The following is a 24,266-nucleotide window of genomic DNA, read 5'->3' on the forward strand; positions in this document are numbered from 1 at the left end:
TTCCAATACCAAAGAATACTAAGTATTCACAGAGTGCACTGGCTTTTGCTCTCAGTGCTGTGCTCAACATGCCAAATTCAATTTATACTCAGTATACTGAAGCCCGAACGCTTATGCCAAGGCAGACAATCAGAAAGCTTTACCCACGTTTCTGGCATGTGGCTCCTGGGTTGTACTATTTGATCTGTGATGTGGTTGCTTTGTTTTGAGGCTGGTATCAGTGCTCCTGAGCGCACCACCCACACGTAACTGCATCTGTGGCTCCCCAGTTGAAACTCATTTCCTTCCCCGTCATCGCAGCTTGCTCTCACTGGGCATGTACAGCTCATTGAGTTACACATCTTTCCATCAGAAGCTGTTGAATAAGCCTCAGATTCTTGGAACATGAAGGGAAAGGGAGAGCACTCGCCCTTCCTGGAATCTGTCTGTTCACAAGAAACCAACACAGTGTGAAATTTTAAACCACTTGGTTTGGTTACAGTTGAACAAACAAGTGAGCACCAGCCCAGCTGATGTGTATATGTGGCCGCTAGCCTGAGGATCACTAGACAGCCGTGTACATTAACACTGAACTCGCTATGCAGCATGATGAGGAATGCAGCTCCGTGCTCGAGCACTGCATGCAAACAAAGGGCCAACATTGTGTTCAAAAAGTGCTGCCTCACAAAAGGGCCCTCACAAAGCCTGAAATGAACCCCCACACACCCATCTGTCTGCCCTGCTTCCTATGAGTCAGGCCAAACCACCAACTTCTGGCTGACAGAGAGGATAGCAGCTGGGGCTGAAACACCTTGGGGCTGGGACATGAATATATACATCCGGCTGTATGTGAATATTTTTACTGAGATACATAAATACTAATGCATCATGAACCTCAACACATGAACAAATCCCATTGCTTACTAATCATATAGCAGTCCTGTAGGAATGGTCAGGTCTCCTACTGTGGTCGAGTTCACTAAATGCACCACATGTTCATGCTGTGTTATTAGAAGTTACATAGACATATATCCATGTAACATCTAACGCCAGCTCAGCCACAAAACGTTAAACAAGTTAAACAAGGTAACAAACTGGTGTTGTAACAATTTGCTCATTTAAAGGCCCCACACCAAACAGATGGCTGATGTGTGTGTGTGTGTGTATATGTGTGTGTGTGTGTGTGTATGTATGTATATGTGTATGTATATATATATATATATATATATATATATATATATATATATATATATATATATATATATATATATATATATATATATATATATATATATATATATATATATAGTAAACACAAACATCTTTGTTAACAAAGCAGCGGCACATGACAGACTTGGTTTATTAACTGAAGCACTGCCATCTGCACTGTCTCAATTTGAATAAGTCCAGTATTTGATCTCCTTTTAGCTCTGGTTTGGTCTCTGCCAACTGAGAGAAATATCTGGCTCTTTAGCTCCTATGTTCACCAGCTGCTTGCTAACATTTTGTTCTGGGAATGAGCAATAGAGTGTTTTGCTGCCTGCTGCCGGAAACAACACCAATGAGAGCGTTTCGAGTAAACCAAAACAATGAGCTGATGGAAGCTAAAACGCCGTAGAGCTGAGGAGAGCTGCACAAGTTGGGTGATGATTCTCTGTGGGTCCATCACTACAAATGACCCCTTTTCACATTACACAAAGTTATTTGATCCCTTGTAAATATAAAAATTATTGATTAGAATAAATGAATTTCCTCACAATGCTCAGTGTTTGTTTGTTTTTTTTTTTGTTTTGCATCCAGAGCTTTTATCAAGAGGACTTGGAAAAAATCCAAATCCAGCCTAAGAACTAATGAAGAATCGCTTCACACTACTAATTAAACATAGATCATTGACCCCATAATGGGTTTATTCAAAAATAGACCAGCACCACCCCCGTCTGTGTGTCTTTGATGTAATTATACCTTCCCCACAGGGAGAGATGGCTATTTTTGGCAATTGAAGAGCAAGGAAGGAAAAAACAAACAAACAAACAAACATGCAATTCCAGAGATGGGCCACTTTTTTTTTGAGACTTTTGTTGCTGTTTAATCTGAAGCAGTTTTGGCTTTGCTTCCATGCTTATGGAAGCATTTGTGGTTTCATTTAGCTAAATGACAGACATTAACAATCCATTTGTTTTTCAGTCTAGTGAAAGGATTGGTGGAGTGGTAGAAAAAAAGTGACTAATATGGTGAAAAACATGTCCTGATGGAGATGGATGATTGCATAGGTAAATAGATGAGTGGATGGATATGAATACATACAGCAGGTTGATACAGTTTGCTGTTTAATTTGTGTAAAAGCCATAGGATTGTTGATCCATCCCCGGATCAAATATCTACTGTATTCCATAATGTGTTTTGAGAGCCATTGAGAGCCATATAGCAAATAGATTTTTAAACGATCTGATCACTTCGCTGTCAGTGTGAATGGAGGTTATTTGACCACCGTCATTAGATGGGATCACTAAGCCTTGGGGCTCTACACTGTGCCCTATTTTGGTATACATGGACAACAAGAGCCTGTTACACAACTGAAGTGTGTGTGTGTGTGTGTGTGTATGTGACAGAGAGAGCAAAAAAAAACTGTAGTTAGACTAGTTGAGGTAAAATAATTAGAGGGAATTTTAATTTACCTTTTTAGGGAAAAACCATGCACCAGTATCAAACCAAGCTGCTGATAAGTCCAAAAATTGAAATATTCACATACCCTACAATTGACAATAAGATTTGATGGGCACTGCACAATTTGAACATTTGGAAAAAGTTGTTGGCTTAGAAGAAAATCAGAATCCCAATGAAAGCTGTAACATGTCGATGAAGGACGTGTGAAGCCTGCAGACTTGGCACTCTTCCTCCATTCAGTGGCACACAAGAAGGGAAAAGCACGTGAACGAGAAGAAAAACATTAGAGAAAGCCCTGAGTGTGGTGGCTGTTCTCCTCTCCTCCCTCCCTGTTAAGAAGCAGGTAGGGTTTAATCTGTCACTAAGCCCCATCATTCATTGCCTGTTCTCCTCTAGTATCAGTGTCTCTGGCTTTTACAATGACTATCGGACCATATCAGAAGGAAAGAGATTGTTCTAGTGGGCAGTGCTCTTATTAGCTCTGCATACTTTCCATAGTTTTATAGCAGTGCTGTGATCATTCAGGGCTGCAGGGTCTTGCATTCAAGTACCAATATTAACTGAAAATCTTTTTTTTTTTTTTTTTGTTTCAGATTGTGATTTTCACAGCTCTCAAACACGCAAACAAATCTTTGATATAATGCTGAGGCTAACATTTTTAGCCACGCTGGCTTTAGGGATGGCTCATGGGTCCACCGCTTTAGTCCAAACTGAAATTTCTCAACTAAGGCTGTCACTAACATTTATATTTATTATTGATTAATCGTCTAATTATTGTCTCCATTCATATAAATGCATTTATTCAATTCATTCAGATAATTCATTTTGTCTATAAAATGTAAGAAAATGCTGAAAAATGACCATAATCTTTTCCAACAACTCAAGCTTACATCTTCAGATCTTTGGCATTTTTGCTCATCAAAATACTTGCAGATTCATTTTCTGTCTGTTTCCAATGTCCCGAAATTTTGTGCAGACATTCTTGATGAATCCTTGTCACTCGGCTGACTTTTCCTTTTGTGCGGCCTTGAAGTTGACGTTTCTTGTGTTTGGCAGAAACGTGTGGGGCACGTGTTAGAGCACTGGTAACTGTGCGTGGGCTCAGTAACTGCTTAGTGTATGCATGGTGCTGCATGTGCGTGAGTGCATTAGACTCGTGACTGTGTGTGTGTGTGTGTGTGTGTGTGTGTGTGTGTGTGTGTGTACGTGTCATTATTTACAGTCTGAGCACTTGTCTGTGTATATAAATCAGCAGGAGCCATTCTTACATCACAGCCCCCTCAGGGCAGCATGCTGCTCTCTGATCCACACACATGCACAATCACCACCTCACATTAGCCACTTCCTCCTTCCTTCTCATCCTCTATTGGTCAGAGTGGTCAGGAATCCTGTACTTTTGGATGAGAGGTGGGTAATTGAGCCACAATTAGAGCAGCCACCTTCCCTTTCCGGATGATCTATTGTAAAAGCATTTCTTGTACTCAGGCTCTACCTTTTCATTTCCTGTCTGTCGCTCATTTTCTCTCTTATAACACAGACAATCGCACACAATCAGCCTGCTGTATCTCATATTTTGCATAAAAACACTGTGTCATATTGATAGTTGTATGTGTGTCCAGTGGTGGGACATGGCGCCATATTGACCCAAAAGTATGCAAATGGCATGTCAGGGTCATGTCAGCTGGCTCACACGTATCTCCCATTTCTACTCATGAGCATTACACACATACATTAGTAATCTCTGCATGCTCTTTAGCCGGTTTATTCCTTTTCTGCTCTGCTCTCAGCACCTGCTTTTACTCCGCCTGTGTGTGCAGTGCCAGAGCTGAACGACTACAGAGCGGTTTCACTAAAAGCCAGGCCTCTCTGCCAGAGTCGTACGCCTGTTTTTGAAGGCCTGGTTTTTCCTGTGGTTTGACTTCAGGTCTTGGTCTCTGCCACTGACTTCAGAGGTTCTTGTTGTCATGCTGATAAACTAACTAATGGCTACTGTTACTGACTTCAGAGGCTCTTGTTGTCACGCTGATAGCTAACCAGATGTGTTTTAAAATGGCCACTGTTAAATAGTGTTTTTCTCATCTGAACTGCATATGCATGAGCCTACAGACATCAGAATCTGAAGAGCGTTGCTGCTGTTGCTTCTAATTTCTCTCTGACAAAGCAGTTTGTTATTATGGAAACAAAAGTGACTCTATTCCTTGCGTGACTCAGAAAGTGCCAGTGATGTGCAAAACTGGGCTTTAGTCAGACATGAAGTGAACATGAGGGTGGTGATGACACTCTTAAACATGCACAATGCCTCTGCTCAATTACAGCTCAACAGACTCTACTGAATCAGTAAGATGATATAATGAAACAATATACAATGATTGTGACCAGTATGGTTATGGATTCATACATTAAAATGATAAAATATAAATAAATGTAGACAATTTATTGGACCGTAGATCATCCTGGTTGTGGTTTTAACAGCTTTTCTACTCAGATTTAGAGACTAGAGCTCATTTCTCAAGATCAACACAGAGATGAAGAGGAAAATATATCAGTATCTAAAGTGAGCACAGTGAAAGACTAACACTGATTCATCTGGTTACTCATTATAGAGATTGAAACCACTGCTCATACAACTTACAACTAAGTATCTAAAACAGTCAGAAAAACAAGAAATCAAAACTGCTCTCATGTCTAAATGAAGCCAGCAGTCGTTCAGGGGCAGCGTGGCCTGGAGCGTGACCCATCCTCAACATTAATGGCAACAGGCCTGATTGTCAGCCAGTGTGTCAATCAACAGCAGTGCGCTCTGTTTAGAAGGCTGGGAAACCTGTCAGCTCTGTCATGGTAAATATATTTTCTTCTTGTTATGTCTCAGAGGCAGTATACAGCACAGACTATACTTTTTTTTCATCCTCGGACATAGATGCTGTGCGAGTTGAATCAGCGGGCATCGTATCCCTGGCTAGCTGGGATTGTTTTTGATCCAGCTTCAATTACGGATGCAGGGAAGTTGTGAAAAGGGTGAGACCATATGTAGAGTAGTGGTAAAAAGACGCACGGAGAGAGACAGAAGGAGAAAAACATGGGCACTGCTCTGTCTATTTTTGGGTTTTCTTCTGCACAAGCACAATAGTAATCCAGGAATAGCAGTTGAAAACACAGAAAAACGCATCCACGGCTCTTTGATGTGCCAGCCACGGGCTTCTTCAAAACATGCACATAATAAACTGTGGTCTACTCTCCAGTTTGCATGGAGTTGTACAAGAAGAGAGTTGTGGCTGCAGGAAAGAAGGGAGGGAGAAGGGGAAATCAGAGAGAAGTGACTGAATGCAGAGAAAAGAAAGCATGAATAAGTGCACGTCCTCCACAGAGCTCTGTGCGTGGGAGACCTGAAAAACAAGACATCCGCTGCTTTGTCCAGCAGCTACTCATGTAGGCCTGAAAGACTGCTGTACTAAAGGACTTCCACTGCTTTAAGAGCCAAGGCCAAATGTACAGGTAACAAGATGTCACAACATTATTCTTCTCCAGCGAGGTGTCTTAACAGCTGTTTGCTGCCAATGAACTCTTTGTACTAACCCTCTGATGGTAGGATGATGCATTGCTGTTATTTATTTGTGCCCTAGGGAAGATCTGATGGTCTGAGTTGGACGGAGACGCTTTGTTGTGACTGCCAACAATCCTGTGTTTGTATGTGTGTCTGTTAGTGTCTGCATGTGTGTGTGAGTAGGAGGAGATTAATTCCAAAATAAATGGGGAAAAAAAATAATCAATTATAAAAAGGAAAATAGCTGGTTAAAGACCACCTGCAGTGCAGTTCTAAGTGGCAAATGAATGCACTGTGAATAATCATCAACTGTAACATTACAAACAAGACATTAGCGTAGTTTCCATCATATAGAATATCATAACATCCAGCCAGTTTGTCAATCCAACACCGTGGACATTCACGGGCATTAAAGGGCCACTTCATCTATTTTATACACTGAATTCAGTGTTTTGTCATGAGGAGTACTACTCAACCAGCAACATCTGTATTCTGTCTTCTGTAGCTCTGGAGGAGCTCTAAAGTGGGAAAAAGTAACTCATGATGTTATCAGGTCTCTGAAAGACTAGTGAGTTGCATTATGGGAAACATGAGACCCATTGTTTTTGTAGCTTGACCACTTCTAGGAACCTTTAAGTAAACTCTTCTGCATTGATTTGAACACAGGCCAAAATCTGTACCTGCTTGAACAGGCTTATTAAAGGCCACGTGTAGTATTTTATGTGCATTATCAATTTACCTCTATATTTCTTGGCATCCAGACATGTCTCTTATTCTTTTTCCTTCTGTCAGAGGATTTTGTGGAGTCATAGGCCTGTTTTTTTTTTTCTCCCAGATTGGGGACAGTCTGGCAGAAGCACTTTTAGGATTTAGCTTTGAGGATATTTCCAGACATTTGTTTGTAGCGTTAAGCCGTTAACAGGACGTGTTCCTCTTTTCTCCTCTCCCTGCACTGAGTTTTTTTATTTATTTATTTTACATGCCATCACTTGCTTTTCCAGGCCTTTTGGCAGACGACATCCAAACATAAAGCTATTAAAACTCCATTGGCACTTTGATTTGAGCGTACTCATCCTTGCACTTAGCCCCGTCTGATCTTCGCTGTCACTGTGTTCTCCTTTTAAACTTGTTTAGTCATCATCAGCTATTATACTGCTATCATCACATGGAAACTTGGCGTGATGCCACAGCCAGGCAGCATGGGGGGGCATTAAAGCCAACCACTGGTCAAATAGTGGTGAAAGTTGGCTGTGGCTGCAAAGTTTCTCTAACAGCAACTTTGCTGCTATTTTGTCCATATGTCTGCGTAGTAAGCCTATCACAAGTCTGACTGAGCTGCTTTGTGCCAACACAGTCATCCATCCATCCATCACCAATACAGACTTAATGTCTGTCTGGTAATATGAGATTTCCTGGCCAGTGCCAGCTTCCCAGAACAGAGCAGGTGTTTACACAGCACTTAAAATACTGTAGTAGCAACTCATGTTTTCAGTTAACATTGAAATGGGTCACTGATGCATTGTGTTGAGTTTTGGTCCAATATTGCTCACTGTTTACGGTCTGAGTCAGTCTTGTGTATATTTCAGGACATTCATTTCCCCCGATATCTGAAAACTTGTGCATTCATTCAATTTACAACCAAAACCTGTCTTTGAATATTATCATATATTTTGTCATTTCCAAGTCTCAGTAATAATCACTCCCCATAAAGAGAGGCTGTAACATCAAGATGAGATTTCTGCCAAGATTATTATAAATGCACCAAAAACACAAACCAGAATGACATAGTTTGTGTCTTTTGATTCTCAGTCCCTATAAGTTCACACAAAGTTCACTGTGTGTTCCCTGGCTTGAGCTCAGGTTGTGTTTTCAGCAATGAAGGTCAAGCCCCCACCCACCCACCCAGAGGGGAGCAGCAGTAAACAGCTTCCCACTGGTTCCCCTGGTGGAGAACACTTCCTACTCTCTTCTCCCGGTGGTTTAGCTCACAGAGGACCTTGCATCAGCTCTCAGTCGGCCCAGCCTGGTTTGCCTCTAGTGCATCTCTCTTCCAATGGAAAAAAAAAATGGCTTCATTTACCAACACCGCCCTGTGTCAAGATATCAGCAGGTAGACACACATATGGTGCGATTCAAAGAAACAGACTCTAAAATGTCCATTGGGAGTCTGTTCTGCAACAAATTCATAAGTCATTTTGGGAACAGTAGTGAGGCCATAGTCCTCTCAGTCCCTGTAATTCCTACTCAGTGTTAAATGATAATAACTTTCAAAATGGGTCATGGTGACTGTAACTAACTCCTCAGAATGTATCTGTGCTGTGGTAATTATGCTGTGAATACCAGCACCCCCAGCAACTCTACTTCACATAGCATCATCTCATGACCTCGGAAAAACTCTGTGTGTGTGTGTCTGTCTGTCTGTCTGTCTGTCTGTTTGTCTGTTTGTTTTCTTTTGGATGGCAACTCTGCGTGTTTAGATTGAGTTCAACAGAAATGGCTTTACCGGCATTATGAAATGCATCTGAAATCACAGCTGCTGGAAGAGTTTTCTCATTCAGGAACAAACACACACACACTCAGATGTCATTCAGATGCGGCTCCGTTTCGCTGCACATGGGGGCTCAGTATCTCTGACACAAACACAAACATTCACATTCAGTTTTCTCCCTGTGGACAATGGCTCTTTGGTTTGAGATGGAGGAGGAGGGGAGGGGGGGGGGGGGGGATTTGGCCCACGATCATTTATCACAGCTCTTTGAGGTGGAGGTCTTGAAACAGTACGCAGCTGTCTTAGGTTGATCATTTGGTCAGTAACATGTCTCTACAGAGCAGTCATTATAGATGAGTGTTTTAACCACGATTTAATGCTGAGAGAACGAGCTCAAGGTTTATTTATCTTTGTTATATTGACGCTTCTGTTCCTCTCTCACTCATCTCCGTTCTCCTCAGTTCACCAGAGACATTCCTCCCTGATTCCTGTCATGCTGGGGTGTAAAGGCTCAAAAATTCAATGTGCCGTAGAACAGGAACCGCCTGGAAAATATCCGTATACAAGTGCAATTTGATGTGTGTTTATATAATGACATTTGGCACCAGATGGGAGAGCTTACACAGCCGTCTCCTGTGAGACGAGAGCTCTTGTGTGACCATTTAGCATAGAGTGCGTAAACAAAGAAATGAATCAGACACATGTTCTCCCGGAAGGACGCGTGGAACAGTCAGATGACCTCGGTGAACAGTTTGGGGGTGAGGGTGAACGAGTGCAGTGCAGAAATGGTTTTTAGTCTGCATACACCGCAGCAAATGAGCCAAAAGTAAGCTGGTTGTTTTGTTTTTTATGGACGTCATCAAGTTTCAATTTTCTTTATCGTACATTACTGCTTGTCAACAGCAATCTCCTCTGAGTGATTCTATTACCCTTCTGCTCTCTGCCTCTCCCTTCTCAGCTCAGTAAACACGGCCGTCTGTGAATGAGATACTGTGCACCCTGAGGCTGTGGGCCTGTGCAGCGTTCATGTAACTTAGTGATGCAGCAGGTAGCGGGATGGGACAGGAGTGTCATTATTAACTGCTAAGAAGCTGTGAATCTTTCATCCTTGAACGCCCGCAGCCAGTGAACAGAAAACACATTTTCATCGTAGTTTGCATTTAGATTCATACGGTAATTGACTCAGATCTTGTTATCCTGTTGCAGTGCAGCATTAATCACACTAAAACTTAAGAGTGCTGACAATTGTCAGTAGTGAGGCTCAGGTGACACGTTCCCTCGTGCAGAGGTAGAGAGAGGACTGTCGACCTAGCTGACAGCTCAGGGGCCCAGTGTTGTGTTGCTGCAGGGGTCTCTGCTCCATCCCATGACCCCATTGTGTTTGATTAGGATCGAGTTCCTTCCTACGCAGGTCTGGAAACGTACAGAAGATGAATCTCCTCTGGTCTGGAACGACTTCACAAAAAAAAAAAACAAGCTGTGTAAGCACAAGAAAAGCTTTTGTACAGAGGTATATACTTTATGCAGTTTTATACAGCCAAAAGCTTAATTTTGAAAAACTAAAATGTTCTGGTCCCCAGAGGAAACCTTTTTGAGGAGGGAATTTTCAAATGGGACAAGCATGGAAACCCTGCAGACAACACAGCTGTGAAGACATTGCTGTATGTATCACATACCAGCTTGTTTCTGTATAGCTGCAGCTGAGTATACACACATAGCAGTTGCAAGAAATTGGTTTAAAAAAAAAAAAAAAAAAAAATTGGCTGATTTGAATTTTTTCATGCTGTAAAACAACAATCTCGCCCTCTGATACATGCTAATGGGTTGGAAAAAGGAAAGAATTAAGTTTATTAATGCACATTAATTAGTAACTTATTCCTTGAATTTATGAATTTGTTAGTTGTATGAGCTAATTTACTGGCCATTTTCTCCATTAATTGTTTGTTGTATGAATTTGTGAAAATGCTTAATTACCCTAGAGCCCAAGGTGATGTCTTGAAATTTCTTATTTTGTCCGACCAACAGTTAAAAACCAAAATATATTCAGTTTCATATCAGGAGTCAAAGAAAACCAGCATATATTCACATTTCAGAAGGTGGAGCCAATTCATTTTTGCCATTGGGGTTTAAAAAATGACTTAAATGACTTAAATTGCTGCCAAGAAATTATCTGTGAATTGACTAATTGATAAATCAACAATTTGTTTCAGCTCAAGTCCTAAAGATAGTGCAACATTGTGTTCAACAGCCAAAACCCACAGTGTATCCAGCCTTAAATCAAAACAAAATGCTGTCACTAATGACTCATTTCAACAGAAATGACAGTAACAGCCAGGTTCACTTGGCCAGTAGGAAAAATGTGCCTCTATCCTCAACCTACGCCCCAAACAAGACGGCGTTCTGTGACTGTGGCGCTAATGGTCAGTTATCAGGTGTAGTTTGTATAATTATGTGGGCATGTGGTAGATTTTTGCTGGGAAAAGAGCAGCCAGGTCCAGAGAACTGCTCCTGGTTAAACACCAGCCAAAGAAATGCAGGTGATGTCAAGCCTGCGTACGTTTAGTTATCAATTTGTTTGGTTAGAGCGAGGCGTCCTGCTGGTTCAGCCGCGAGTGAGGTCACTGAAGGCGTCAGACTGGAGCTCTGATGCAGTCACGGCCTCATTATCTTAAAAGTCAGGACGTCAGATGACTCTACTACGACTATCTCAAGGCGTGAAGAGCCAGTCATTGTTTGTTTTTTTTTGTTTTTTTTTGGCCAAGCTTAAAGCTAATCTTACAAGGTTTTTAGGCAGCTTCTGGATTTCATCTTGCAAAGAGTTGGAAACATTTTAGCCAAACATTAATTTTTAGGGCGTGAAATCTTTCTCTTTTGGAATCAGGTCAGAGGCTTATTGAGTGCAGCTGAAAAGCAGAGGGAGCTCTTAATATGTTCATTGTTCTGTGCAGAAAACTACTGAGGTATTGTTTGATTGGGAAAACAAATCAAGCTACTTTGTAGAAAAAAAAAAAAAGCAACCACCTGTTTGGAACCTACAACATTTTATTTCACACCTCACCCTGCTGCCTTTCAGGTAGATCTGGAGTAATCTTATTACAAAAGACTGCTGCCACCTCTTTGCCATGCGAGATTCAAGTTTCATACACAAGCCTACCTGTAACCAAATCCACCCTGCTTGCATTGTTTTTGCGACAGCGTCTGTAGTTAATATTTCGTTCTGCCTGCGTCTTGAGTGAGGGTACAGTCTGTACAGGCAGGACAGAAATTCATCATGTTTTAGATTTCATGTGTGTTTGGCAGCAGCACTGAAGCATTTATCACCTTGAGAGTTTGAAATTGGATGTTGTGATTGAATTGGGCTGAAAGGGAAACATCATGAGGAGAGTGTGTACCCTGGTGGGTCTGAAGATGAAGGGCACGAGCAGAGGATCTAAGCACTCCAAGGTAATGCCGAGCTTTCATGTCTCCTGTGATATCAGCTTGGAAAATCTCGGTTAGTTGAGTTTTTTATTTTTTTTAAATTGTTATTATATTTTTTTATGTCCAGGGTTTTTTTTCTCCTAATTTGATTTCCATGAAATGAACACTACAGGTCAAAGGTTTTACTGCTGCTCCATTGTTCCAGTTGTTACTGAAATGTACAACGTCAGCATCAAACAAATTAAGAATTTGAGATTCTAAAAACAAGGAATCATTGAACCTTGAGCTAAATTTAATCTAAACTTTTGAACAAACCCGTGGCTTCTTTCTACAAAGGAAATCAAACATTTTCCAGAAAGTCTGTCTGGTGCAGAGTTTCCCACAAATATGTTGCACTTGCAGGCTGGTTTGCTTTCACCTTCTGTCCAGTTCATCCCAAACCAGCTCCGCAGGGTTAACGTCTGGAGACTGTGCTGAAGCCACTGTTTGCTTCTTTTCTTCTAATGTCTGACCGACGTGTCTGTCTTCCTCTGGCCTCTTTCTCACCACTCTGGTAACAATATACAGTATTACTTCCTGCAGCGCAGTATTGTCCTGATAATGCATCAGAGGATGTAATAACAGTAGGAATTGTTTGCATTAACTTTCAAGGCTTTCAAAGCTGGACTTGAACTCCTGAAATTTCAATACAAAAAAACAGGACGAGCTGCTTCTGCAGTAAATAGCTGTGAGGAAAACACACAGTATCCCATCTCATCGCGTTTGCTGCTACAGTACATCTGCACTTGTTTTCCTTCTCTTTCACCCAGAGGGGTTTCTGTTTTCTCACCAGGCCGACTCAGACACTCTCTCTGCGCTGTGCTGCGTATCCCATGGCGTTCAGCTCGCTTGTTGATGTCTTTAACCAGGGATCCACCCTGTCCTGAAACATAGTGTCTTACCACAGAGTTAAATCAAACCATGCCCTTCCAGGGGGGGCAGAGTGCATGCTGGATATGGCAGGGGGCAGGATTTACATTCTCTGGCATCTATAGTGGTATTTAGATTATTACTGTATACTGTCACTGAGTTAACTAAGCAGATGGGACACAAAGCCTGTGTGTGTGTGTGTGTCTGTGTGTGTGTGTGTGATCTCTGAGGTCAGACATGTATTTACTCCAGCATGGGCTCTGTCCTGCTTCCAGTTGGACTTAAAGGGATATAAATTATTACAGGTTCAGCTTAGGCCTCCACCTCCACCTCACTGCAACACACACATGCAAAAGGCATTTTTTATGTGGGTCCTCTAGCCAACATAAAATAGCCTGACAGTATTGTGATCCTTACTGAAATGAAACGGCCCACTTATATTATCAACGACTACAGTCCCATTGTTATTGAAAGTTATTGAAAGACATTACATGTCACACTTATTAAACTTCTGTTTTTATATAACTGGTCCTTTCTGGACCAAGTGCTGAACATGTCACACATTTCCTTTTTAAACATTTAGCTTGCAACTTTTTCACCTAAATATAAATTTGTTAGATGTTTAGCCTGTGTTTTTTAATTAGTTTTTGGTTTTTAGCACTTGTGTGTTAGTTACTTGAAACTGCTTTGTAATAGTTGCTTAGCAACACCAGGAGCTATTATCAGTGTTGTGTGCGTGCATCTGCAGGGGCTAATATCGTAAAAACAAGTGTGAACATGCTATCAAAGATATCCTTGCTAACTAACACAGTGCACCTCACAGTGACTGCCTACACCTGGCTTCACTCCCACTATCCCACATATCCTCTGTGCTGTGGTGTTGCTGCTGGAGCCTCACTACTGTACTACTGTATTTAAAAAAAATAAAAAATTTATTCAGAATGTAATCCCATCAAACACACACACACACACGTTGAAGGTGGGAGTCCTGGGTGAGCTCCCATGTGTCCCAGTATTGAGTTAACATTTATTATTTACATGTCATTAGCCTCCCAATCAGTCACCATCCATAATGTAAAGGTGTGCACTGCTCGCTCAGAGAGATGGAGACAAGGTGTTAGATCATAAATGTCACAGGTGAAAAGAGCGACAGTCACAGCAAAGAGACTGTTGAAGAGGAAAAGTTTGACAGAACAATGAGCAGCTGACATTCATGTGTTCAGCCCACTGGATTTTTTTTTTTTTTTTTTTTTGCCTTTTGTTTTCATCTTAAACTCAGAGATAATGTTATGCTGTAAATATCAAGAGGTTCTTGGTGGACATGATGACATTACCGTAGAGCCGCCCGCTACATTTTAAACAGATTGAATGAACTCCACATAATGATTTTTCCAAAATAGCCACTTGCCAGTGTTTTGGAAAATGACCTTTTTATGTGATGCTGAGTCATGCAAACCTATTAGGTAGCTCTCTAATCTACTAGCACAGGAGCAGAGTGTTGTCGTCTCCATTAGCTGTTCTCAGTGCCTCTCTTACATAAGATCTACAGCAGTGAGTCTCTCTGAGCCTCGGTCAGGTCGGGTTACTATGAAGTCGTGTTTGTTGTGTTAACTTTGGTCATCCAGGTTTTGATTAATGCACATGTAGTAATTTTAAAAAATCATATCAGAATGTGACCACTGATAGCACCACAGGCTTCATTCATAAATACAGCTCGGTGCAGGGTAGTAAGCTGCAGGAACAGCTGATCAGCATTTGGCTGGCGGGTTATTGTAAGCAACTGTGGATAAGGGCAACAGCTCATTCTCTGCCTTAAATGTAATCGTGAAGTCTCATTACAGCAAGTTGAAATACAGATTTCTAAAAGAACATTTGGTTAATAGAAGAAAAAGATGGTTAATATGTGAACCTGCATCCCTGCTCATGTAGGCTCTAATAATATGTGACGATGATAATCCTGGAGAATCTGTTTTTCATAACCCTTGTTTTCATGAGAATATATGTGTAAATTAGCATATCATATATACATAGCTTTACTTTGAGAAAGATCTAAAGGGTGAAATCAGTGTAGGTCACCTTTCTGTCCTTGGCTCGCTTGCTCTCGCAGAAATAAACAAACCACTGTGTCACTCTCTCTGGCAGGACCCCCTGTTCTGAGGCCTGAGCTACCCTGTGGTAATCTTGTCCCAAAAAACATCTCGTAAGCCCCTCGATCCCCTCCTCCTGAGCTCCCAAAATGACCCTCAATCCTTTAGTGCAACTCTGAGCTCCTAAAGCCCGTCATCTAACCTCCATCCCATAAGCCCGAAGAGACCAGTAGACCTATTACAGCCTGTTTTAGGGGTCGTGGTTATTTGCACCATCAGCTGCCCTCCTAAATGATAAATGACTTCTTCATAGTTTGTTTAGAAACCGCTCGTCAAAGGAGCATCAGCTTTAAGAAACATGAATTTGTGGGTTTATTTTATTTATTTATGTTATTATGTTATTTATTTCCTTACTTTTTTTGTTTTTGAGGGGTTTTTTAGGTTTACCACTCCCTTTTGTATTTGTATATACTTGATTCAGTAAGTGTTTTCGGTGTGTTTATTTATTTATTTTAATCCTTGGACCCTTTGGCTTTTGGATAGAAAGTCATTTAGATAAGAAGTTGCTCTTTTGTGCTCCAGTTTGGGCTATATTTTAATAACTCCATAGAGCCCCACCCTAGTTTACGAGCAACATATTCAGACATCTTCAGGACCTCCATGCATCCTCTGAAGGGCTGTGGATCATCTTATATTTTCAATTTCAGTACTGATCTTTCCATCGTAGCTTTTCCTTATTAATAGACATGTTTGTTTTTCCAAATGATAAATAAACTTAAAGAATTTCCATTACCTTTTCAATAATCACAGCTAATGCTACACTTCATAACCATCTGGGGTCAGCTGGGGTAAAGCTTAGCTTTGGTTTCGATACCAGCAATTCAGGGACCCCAATCTGTTGAACAATCAACAATTAAACAAGAATACAGAGGTAGCAGAGAGAGGGAGGGTAAAAAAAAAAAAAGAAAGAAAGAAAGGGGAAACAATTCATTGCATTGTGTTTGCCGGCGCATGGTCAGACCAGTTTGGGCTGGATTGCAAGAAAAGCGGAGGCCAAAAGGAGGCAGAAGGAGAAGAGGTGTAGCCTATGAAATAATCAGACCTTGAAAGACGAGGTCCCCTCTGTGCACAAGGCCTCGAATCACACACTCCAACACACACACACACAGACACACACGCATATACACACACACACACACACACACACACATGTGGCAATGCTGAAGAAGAAAAAGGATGGGGAAGGCAGTGAGCCCTGTGTGAAAAAGGTAAGGAGAAAGGACGGGGCGGATTAATGTGGCTTTACAGCAGGTTGTAGGAGGCTGATGCTCTGACATCAGCACCTGGAGGTTGAGATCTCGACAGCCAGCAGTCACCTGATATTAGGAGTCAAAGAAAGCTAATGGTAAATGTGTTTGCATTGGATATCAGGAAGCTGTTGCCTTGCTTGTTTCTGTGTAATATGGTTGATCTCCAAGAGCTGTAATATGTCACGGTGGACGTCTGCATGTTTATTTGGAGAGAACTGTGAGAAAACACAAGATGCAGAGCTGAGAAAAGCTTCTTCAGCGCTGTTCTCTGGTTATGATGACTCAGTCCTCTTTTTGACTGGACAGCAGCTCTGCTCTGTGTCATTTACCCTGTGTCTTACACATTGTGAGAATGAAAGAGTGAATGAAAACACACGCACACACACACACACAACACAACCTCTTGGTATTTGACGTGCATACACATGCACCCACAGAGGATGTGTCTGAATGTCAGAGTTGTTTTGTCATTTCTCTTTGATAAAAACCTGAAAACATTTGCTTGTGTGTGAGCCCAAGGACGGCCTTTTTGAATGAGGAGCGACTCGTTTGGCTGCTTTCAAATCAAATCTTTAAAGTATTTCGCCACCTCCGTCAGACTGTGGCTTTGGCAGAATCTCTCACTTTTTAAGTCGTATTGTGACAGAATGATTATCTGATTCGTGGATGTTATTCAACAACTTTTCTGTTCTTGGGCAAACGAAGAAAAAAAAAAAAAGCCTCACAAACTTCTTGTTTTCATGCTTGAATGCACACACCCCCACTAGCATGGTTTGTTCTCGTTGCAAGGTTTTATTGCAAGAATAAGTCATCCATTCATACTCTGCAATATAATCAGTACATGGATTATGATGCACCAGGCTATTGACTCTGATGTAATAGTGGAAAGACTAACAGAGTGATCGAATCATGGTCAGTTCAGTGTCCTGACTTCAGCAAATAGCCAGACACCTCCCACCCACTTCACAGAAGCAGGATGAACTGTTGTACCTCGTGTGGCCTTGTGGCTGCTTGATAATAGCCTCATTGTCTCCCTTTTATCTTTGAGAAGTCGGAAGACGGAGACGGAATGACCTGACGAGAAGAGATTGAAGATAAAGTTTTGATTTTGACGGTTGGCCGTTGAGTTTCAAGTGTCATTTACCACATAATGTGTGCTTCATACAAACTGTAGCCAGGTGGTCAAGTGGCACCTTATTGGGCCCAACTTGAAAATTCACTAAAAGAAGCAGAAGTTAGAATGAAGCAGAAGTTGTTCAAATCTGAATGGAGTTCTGATCCCCCTCCCCGCTCTCTCCCTGTCTATGTAAGCAGATCCAGTTTGCTGACCAGAAACAGGAATTCAACAAGCGTCCCTCCAAGATCGGCAGGCGCTCTCTCTCCCGCTCCATCTCCCAGTCCTCCACAGACAGCTACAGCTCAGGTAAACAGACACACACACACACACACACACACACACACACACACACACACACACACACACACTCTTCCTATTGCTCAATCCCTATAGCCTGCTACTTATCAGTCATGCCACTAGTGGAAAGGACATGTTTCCATTCCATTTTTTTTTTCTCTTTACGACACTAAAGATATAGAAAGTGTTCCAGTGGGACGAACAGTTGGCTGACCTCGTCTGTCTCCTCACTAACCACCTCTATCTCTCTGGCTCCCGCTTGTCACACCCTGACACTGCGGTTCATGTGAAACTGTGGGCTCTGTGTTAGAGGATTAGCTGCTGGTGGTCTGCTGGAAAGGGGAGAGCTGGGAAGTATTGGATGTGATTGAAACTGAATAGCACTGGAGAGCCCAATTCCCATTCATGACTGTAGTGGTGAGAAAGAAGAAAGAAGGGAAAGATGAATGAAAAAAAGAGTTCTGCTAGGAAACTGTCTTTTTGGGTTATGGACATGAATATAGTTTGTGTGCAATGTATGTTTGCATGTAGGCTGAAGTTTGTTAAGTGGTAAGTGAAGGAAAGTGAGTGTAGGAGTAACTAGCGTCAGTGCCTGCAGAAATAGTGATAGAGGTGGAGGAGGGAAACTGACAACTTAGAAGTTGTTTTGCTTTATCTAGTGGTAAGAAAACAGATTTACCAGCCAAGTGATATTCGAGAGCATCTGTTGCTCGCACAGAAAAACGGTGAGCATTCATTTGACCAACGTGTCTCTAAGAGAACCTGCTCAAATGTGTTAATCACCAGAGTGATGGTCAGTATAAGCAGCTCAAGGCAACCTACAGCACTGCCTGAAAGGTATTGATTTCTTTCAGAGTTAGACTGAACCAGTCTCATGCATGTTGGTTAAATATAAAGCTACAGCCAGGAGATGGTTAGCTTATATACTGATAGCAGGGGAAACGGCCTGGTACTGTCAAATGGTAACAAAATCTGACTACAGTCACCTTTTAAGGCCTGTTTGCTCAATGGAAATGCTCAGAAGTTTTCAAGTCTGCTTTAAAACAACCGTTAAATATCATGGACATGGACATTAGAACAGGTTTTTCTTGGTGTAATCATCCCTCCTGTTTATTCAGGCCATTGAAGGGTCCCTTCCTAATGCGCTTTCAAGTTTTTAGGGACAAAATCCACAGTCCTTATTTTCAACCAAAATATCTGAGGCTAATACGAGGCTTCAACATCACTTACATTGAGAGCACATTAGGAAGGGGTCCTTTAATGGCTGGCATAAACAGAAAGAATAATAACAGCAAGAAAAAACCTATTTATTGTTTTAAGACAAACTGTAAACTTTTCCTGGTTCACAGTGCAGAGTGGAGTCTCCACTCACTACAGGAAAGTGAATAAGCAAACATCAAACGACTCCTTTAACACAAGGCAAAGACCAGAGAAAAGTTCTGGCTTTGTTATTGAGAAATGGGCGGAAAGCATCAAGATGCAAGAGCACAATCTGATATGAATAATCCTGTCCTCCCCTGCTCTCCTCTTAACCTGTTACCCTCCCTTCTTCTCGCCACCTCTCTAAAAGCAGCACAGTCTATGTGCTGCCTAAGCCTCTTGGTTTTTTGGGGACTCTGCCTTCCTGCTGTGCATCAGGGTCATCCACAGGGCATAGTTCCTCCACTGACACCATTAACATGATGAATTAATCTGTGCATGATACTGCTTGGACGGCGTCACGACTAGTGGCAGAGTGTGATGGATGGACAGATGGATGGCAGATGGACAAATGGACTTTCAGTCAGTATTAGTGGATGGCTGTGATGGGCCCCTCAGGTCAAGGGTGCTTTAAAAAAAAAACAAAAAAAAAAAAACGTCAGTACTGAGAAGAGATGAAACACTTGGGTCCTGTGACTTCCCACCGGCACATTTGCAGGCAGCTACATGTTTTTGTAGGCAAGCGACACCAATCAGGGTCAGCTGAGAAAAGGACCTTGTGTTTCCTTCAGGAAGAAAAATCTGCCAAAAGAAATCTTGTTTTGTTTAATAAATTAAGACACTTGGCCCTCAGCTGTTTACATGCCTCTTAGAAAAAGGGCATCAGCGAAGGCCTGAACTATAATGTAACTTCAGTGACAGAAGAAAGTGTCACTGTCTCTTCTTTTTTTAGAAAAATATTCTAAACTATTGCTCCCTCACTGATAATTACATTTGAAGGAAACAGAACTCTTTCAGTCTCAGTTGGCCCCAGAGAAATCTGCCTGAACCGTGTATGTTTAATATGTAGATTTAGTTCAGCTCTATATTTGGTTTGAAGCTCCAAGATCAAAACTGGTCCCTTTCTAAGGCGAGAGTTGAAAATCTTCCAGTTCCCGCCACTGAATCTTATTCTTTTCTTCTTCTTTCTCTTCACTTCTCTTTTTGCCTTTTTTTTCTCCCCTCTTTCACCTCAGCTCTTAGTGACCTCACTCCTGCTGCCAGCTCACAACTAAATCACTCTGCTTCCCGAGAACCTCCCTCTGTAGCCAGAGGCTGTCACATCATTACTAAAATAATGATCTGGACTTTTCTTTTCCGAGATGTTGTGATAGTGGTGAGAGCACTTAGTCTGCATTTATTTCACCCAGTGGTTTGACAAGCTCGTTTTTTGACTGTGCTGTTGGCTTCTTATGAGGAGCCGTTAACAGCAGCCACTGTAGAGTGAAGTGTTGTCAATGCTGCCAATATTAAGATTATTTTCCAGCACTTTTGAAACTCTACTGTCTCCACCTTTTGAACTCTCCAATTTATGCTTTTATGCTCTTTTTTTTTTTCTTTTTTTTTTTTTTTTTTCCTCATCCCTCTCCACCGACTCTCTGTCTTCTCCCTTAATTCCCTCACCAGAGTGCTTCTTATTTCTCTGATGGTTCCCACAGTCCCGAGAACACACTTTTTCCAAGACCACTCTGGTATCGATTCTGTTGAAGTTTAGATATTAATGTTTCCCTTATATAAAAAAAACACTTTATGTAGTTAGACACTGTAATTTCACATGATGTTTCAATTGTAGCCGTAATAAGCCTTTTAAAGTATCAAACTGAGACAAAATACTACATTGAAATCAGTGTCTCGGTTAATTATAATTTATCTTTCAGAGTCATATAAAACCCATCTGTGGTTGAAAAAGATAATAAATCCCTGTGGTTTTAATTTTGTAAGTTGTAAATTTTCTGTAGAGGGCTTTTCCATTACCTGCACACCATCTTTGGCTCCGTCCCAAAATCCTCCGCAAGTATCAGAGCGTCTGCCCACATGACCCCTAATATCTCCTCAGCTCACATTATCCCCCAGCCTCTGCTCCTGTCAGTGTGGATGGCAGGTTTGAAAAGAAGATTTTTCCTAACAGTAAAGTCACGGATTATTACCTTACTTTTTTTTTTTTTTTTAAGCTTTTCCCCTCCTGGCACAGTACAGCATGTTCCTCAACTTCAGTTTTGTTACAGTGCTGGCAAGGCACCCAGTCTTATCTGGTGCTGGTCCAGGTTCACTTTGAAAGGGTTTGTAGGAGTGATACTGGCATCATGTACAAGAGGGACTGCACCTGTGTAGCAAGCACACAGACACTGAGACGTGTCCTCACTGAGTGTGCTGCTGTGGGCACTACTGTTTATATCTCAGTGGGGCACTGACACTGATACTATGACACGTTTCTTCTTTTTTTTTATTTTTTTATTTTGTTTGAGTGCTTAAACACATTCGGTCTGTGTTTACTTTGTGTTGTGCTCCTACACTGGAATCGGTTTCTCTGCTAGAGGAAGAGGAAGCTTTATAGTCAATTGAGCTCGGTGCTGTGCAGAATCTGTGGCCTACCAAAGTCAAATTGCAGGGTTGGGAAAAGTACAGGCTTTGTTCACAATGTAGAAACCAAAGGAACATTGTGTTTGTTCTGCACTTTGAAACCTGGAAGCTCTGGATGAAAGAATCCAGTGAAAAACAAAATCCTGTTTAAATCATGTTTATAAAAACATTAGAGCTGCAGTGATTAGCTGATTAATAGATTATTTGATCAACAGAAAATTAGTCAGCAACTTTTTTAATTGTCAAATAATCATTTTAGTCATATGTTTTGAAGAAAATGTTAAATATCTGCTGGCTCCAGCCTCTCAGATGTGGGGATTGGAGGCTTTCTTTTCTTACACATGACAATAAACTGAATATTTTTGGGTTTTGGAGTTGGACTGACAAAAAGGCGTCAACTTGGGCTGTGGGGATTTAGTTTTTTTCTTTTTTGTTGTTGGTTTTTTTTTGTGACATGTTATAGTCAAAATCAATGAAAAAATTTTTAAAAATCAATGAAAATGAAGAAAAGTGAAAATATACATTAGTTGCAGCCTTAAAAAAAATACACAGTTACTCATATAGCAACAGGATCAATAGGGTAATGTTGTTCTTTTTTATGTGTGTGGGACGTACTCACAGTCTCTCTGTCTCTGTGTGATTTTTATTTTTTTTTAGCGGCGTCATACACGGACAGCTCTGACGATGAGACGTCTCCTCGGGACAAACAGCAGAAGAACTCCAAGGGCAACGGAGACTTCTGCATCAAAAACATCAAACAGGCCGACTTCGGTCGCAGAGAGATCGAGATTGCTGAGCAAGGTAAAGCAGAGGACCCGTCACTGCTCGCTTTGAAAAGAAGAAACATAAGGGTCAGAGGTTCAGGGGGCTGATGCAAATTTCCAAGAGGGTGAAACGAGATGACGTAAATATTGGAGATGTTTAATGAGATTTAATGTTGCAATCTAAATCTTTGTCTCTGCAGTAGAGGGGACACTTCCATTCACATGTTTTTTATACATCATGTTTTATCCATTTCCTTTGCACTTAGCTGCATTTTCCTTCTATTGTTGCACCAGCTATAAACATTGTTTGCAATATTTCAACTTCATTTTCCAAATTGTCACATTTCCACTGGTGCCACAACAAGTACAGTAACACATGCATGAGTGCATGCTATGCTCATAGTGTGTTTTTACTGTGTGTGTGTGTGTGTGTGTGTGTGTGTGTGGGAGTGGGGGGGGGGCTGCTCTCTACACTGCTGGGTGGCCATATGTGCCCTGCCACCACAAGTGAGAGCACCATTTCAAACCCGACACTTTATTCACAACTTTGCCTAATTACTTCACAGAACATACAGAGGGGCCTCAGCTGAACCCTGCAGGCTACACAGACACACACACACACACACACACACACACACACACACACACACACACACACACACACACACACACACACACACACACACACACACACAGAGCATATATCCTTAGCATCAGTGACTCCTTCAGCTGGATAAATCCATGGATTAACGATGAAGTATGAGAAGGATTAAGTGATGGGAATTCCTTCCCAGCAGCTGATTCCTGTATCCACTTATGTGTGTGCTTGTGTCTCCTTCTCCTCCTTCAGAGATGCCAGCTCTGATGGCCCTGAGGAAGCGAGCCCAGGGGGAGAAACCCCTTGCCGGTGCCAAGGTGGTGGGCTGCACCCACATCACCGCCCAGACTGCTGTGAGTACACACACTCCTCCACAGCCTAAACAGTGTTAACACAGTGTCACATCAGCAGCTGCAACAAAAAGTCCAACTTGACCCTCCCCTCTCTTCTCTTTCCTCAGGTGCTGATGGAGACCCTGTCAGCTTTGGGGGCCCAGTGCAGATGGGCCGCCTGCAACATCTACTCCACCCAGAATGAAGTGGCAGCTGCTCTGGCGGAGGGAGGTGAGACTCTTGGGAGGTTCCTGTGTGTGACACCTGCCCTTTCTCTCTCTCTCTTTCTCTTTCTCTCTCTCTCTCTCTCTCTCTCGCTCTCGCTCTCGCTCCTGTCTTTAAAATATTCAAACTCCCTCTCTCTCTTCCACCAGCTTCTCTACATGAAATTTCTTTTGTCTCTCTCACTAGGTTTCAGCGTATTTGCATGGAAGGGTGAGTCAGAGGACGACTTCTGGTGGTGCATCGATCGCTGTGTCAATGTGGAAGGCTGGCAACCCAACATGGTAGCACACCTACATTCTAAATACAGCCTACTTAAGCTTTTTTCTTCCCCATCCTACAGTCCTCATTCATCTGCTATTTTTACCTGATAACTGGATTTTACATGATGGTTGGTCACCTGTGGGTAGAGGTACAGGAAGGATCAGGCGCAGCATATGACTGAGATTAATGTTTAAAAATGGTGCTTTTATTTTAAGAGCCATGACATTTCTTAGACATTCAGATATAAATATTTTTATGCAACAGATTTAATTTTTTATGGTGAAGAAAAAAAGCACCAGAAAAATGTGTCATTTCACTGTGGAGCTTATCCACAAGTTTGAGATTCAATTTCAAAGTTTAAGCAGCTTCTGTCTGTCCTTCTTTCTTTTCTTGTCTAATATCCCTTCTCATTTTCCCTCTCCCTCTTCCACTCTGCTTGTATCTGTCTCTGTTTG

At 41.7% G+C, this 24,266-nt stretch overlaps 1 protein-coding gene across 2 annotated transcripts in view; it reads left to right on the top strand.

The window, feature by feature from the left end:
- Positions 1-24,266, top strand: part of ahcyl2b (adenosylhomocysteinase like 2b) — a 40,654-nt gene that overhangs the window by 7,609 nt on the left and 8,779 nt on the right. Inside the window, exons 2-6 of one of the 2 annotated variants that reach the window (XM_071501523.1) lie at positions 17,710-17,821; positions 22,289-22,432; positions 23,246-23,346; positions 23,454-23,556; positions 23,737-23,831. In XM_071501523.1, the coding sequence (XP_071357624.1) occupies positions 17,710-17,821; positions 22,289-22,432; positions 23,246-23,346; positions 23,454-23,556; positions 23,737-23,831 (555 nt within the window). The remainder of the gene's footprint in view (positions 1-17,709; positions 17,822-22,288; positions 22,433-23,245; positions 23,347-23,453; positions 23,557-23,736; positions 23,832-24,266) is intronic. The other variant, XM_071501524.1, reaches the window with a different exon arrangement.

Source organism: Trachinotus anak, unplaced genomic scaffold, assembly GCF_046630095.1.
Source record: "Trachinotus anak isolate AG129_WGS33_773 ecotype Australia unplaced genomic scaffold, CSIRO_AGI_Tana_v1 ptg000018l, whole genome shotgun sequence".
Taxonomy (NCBI): domain Eukaryota; kingdom Metazoa; phylum Chordata; class Actinopteri; order Carangiformes; family Carangidae; genus Trachinotus; species Trachinotus anak.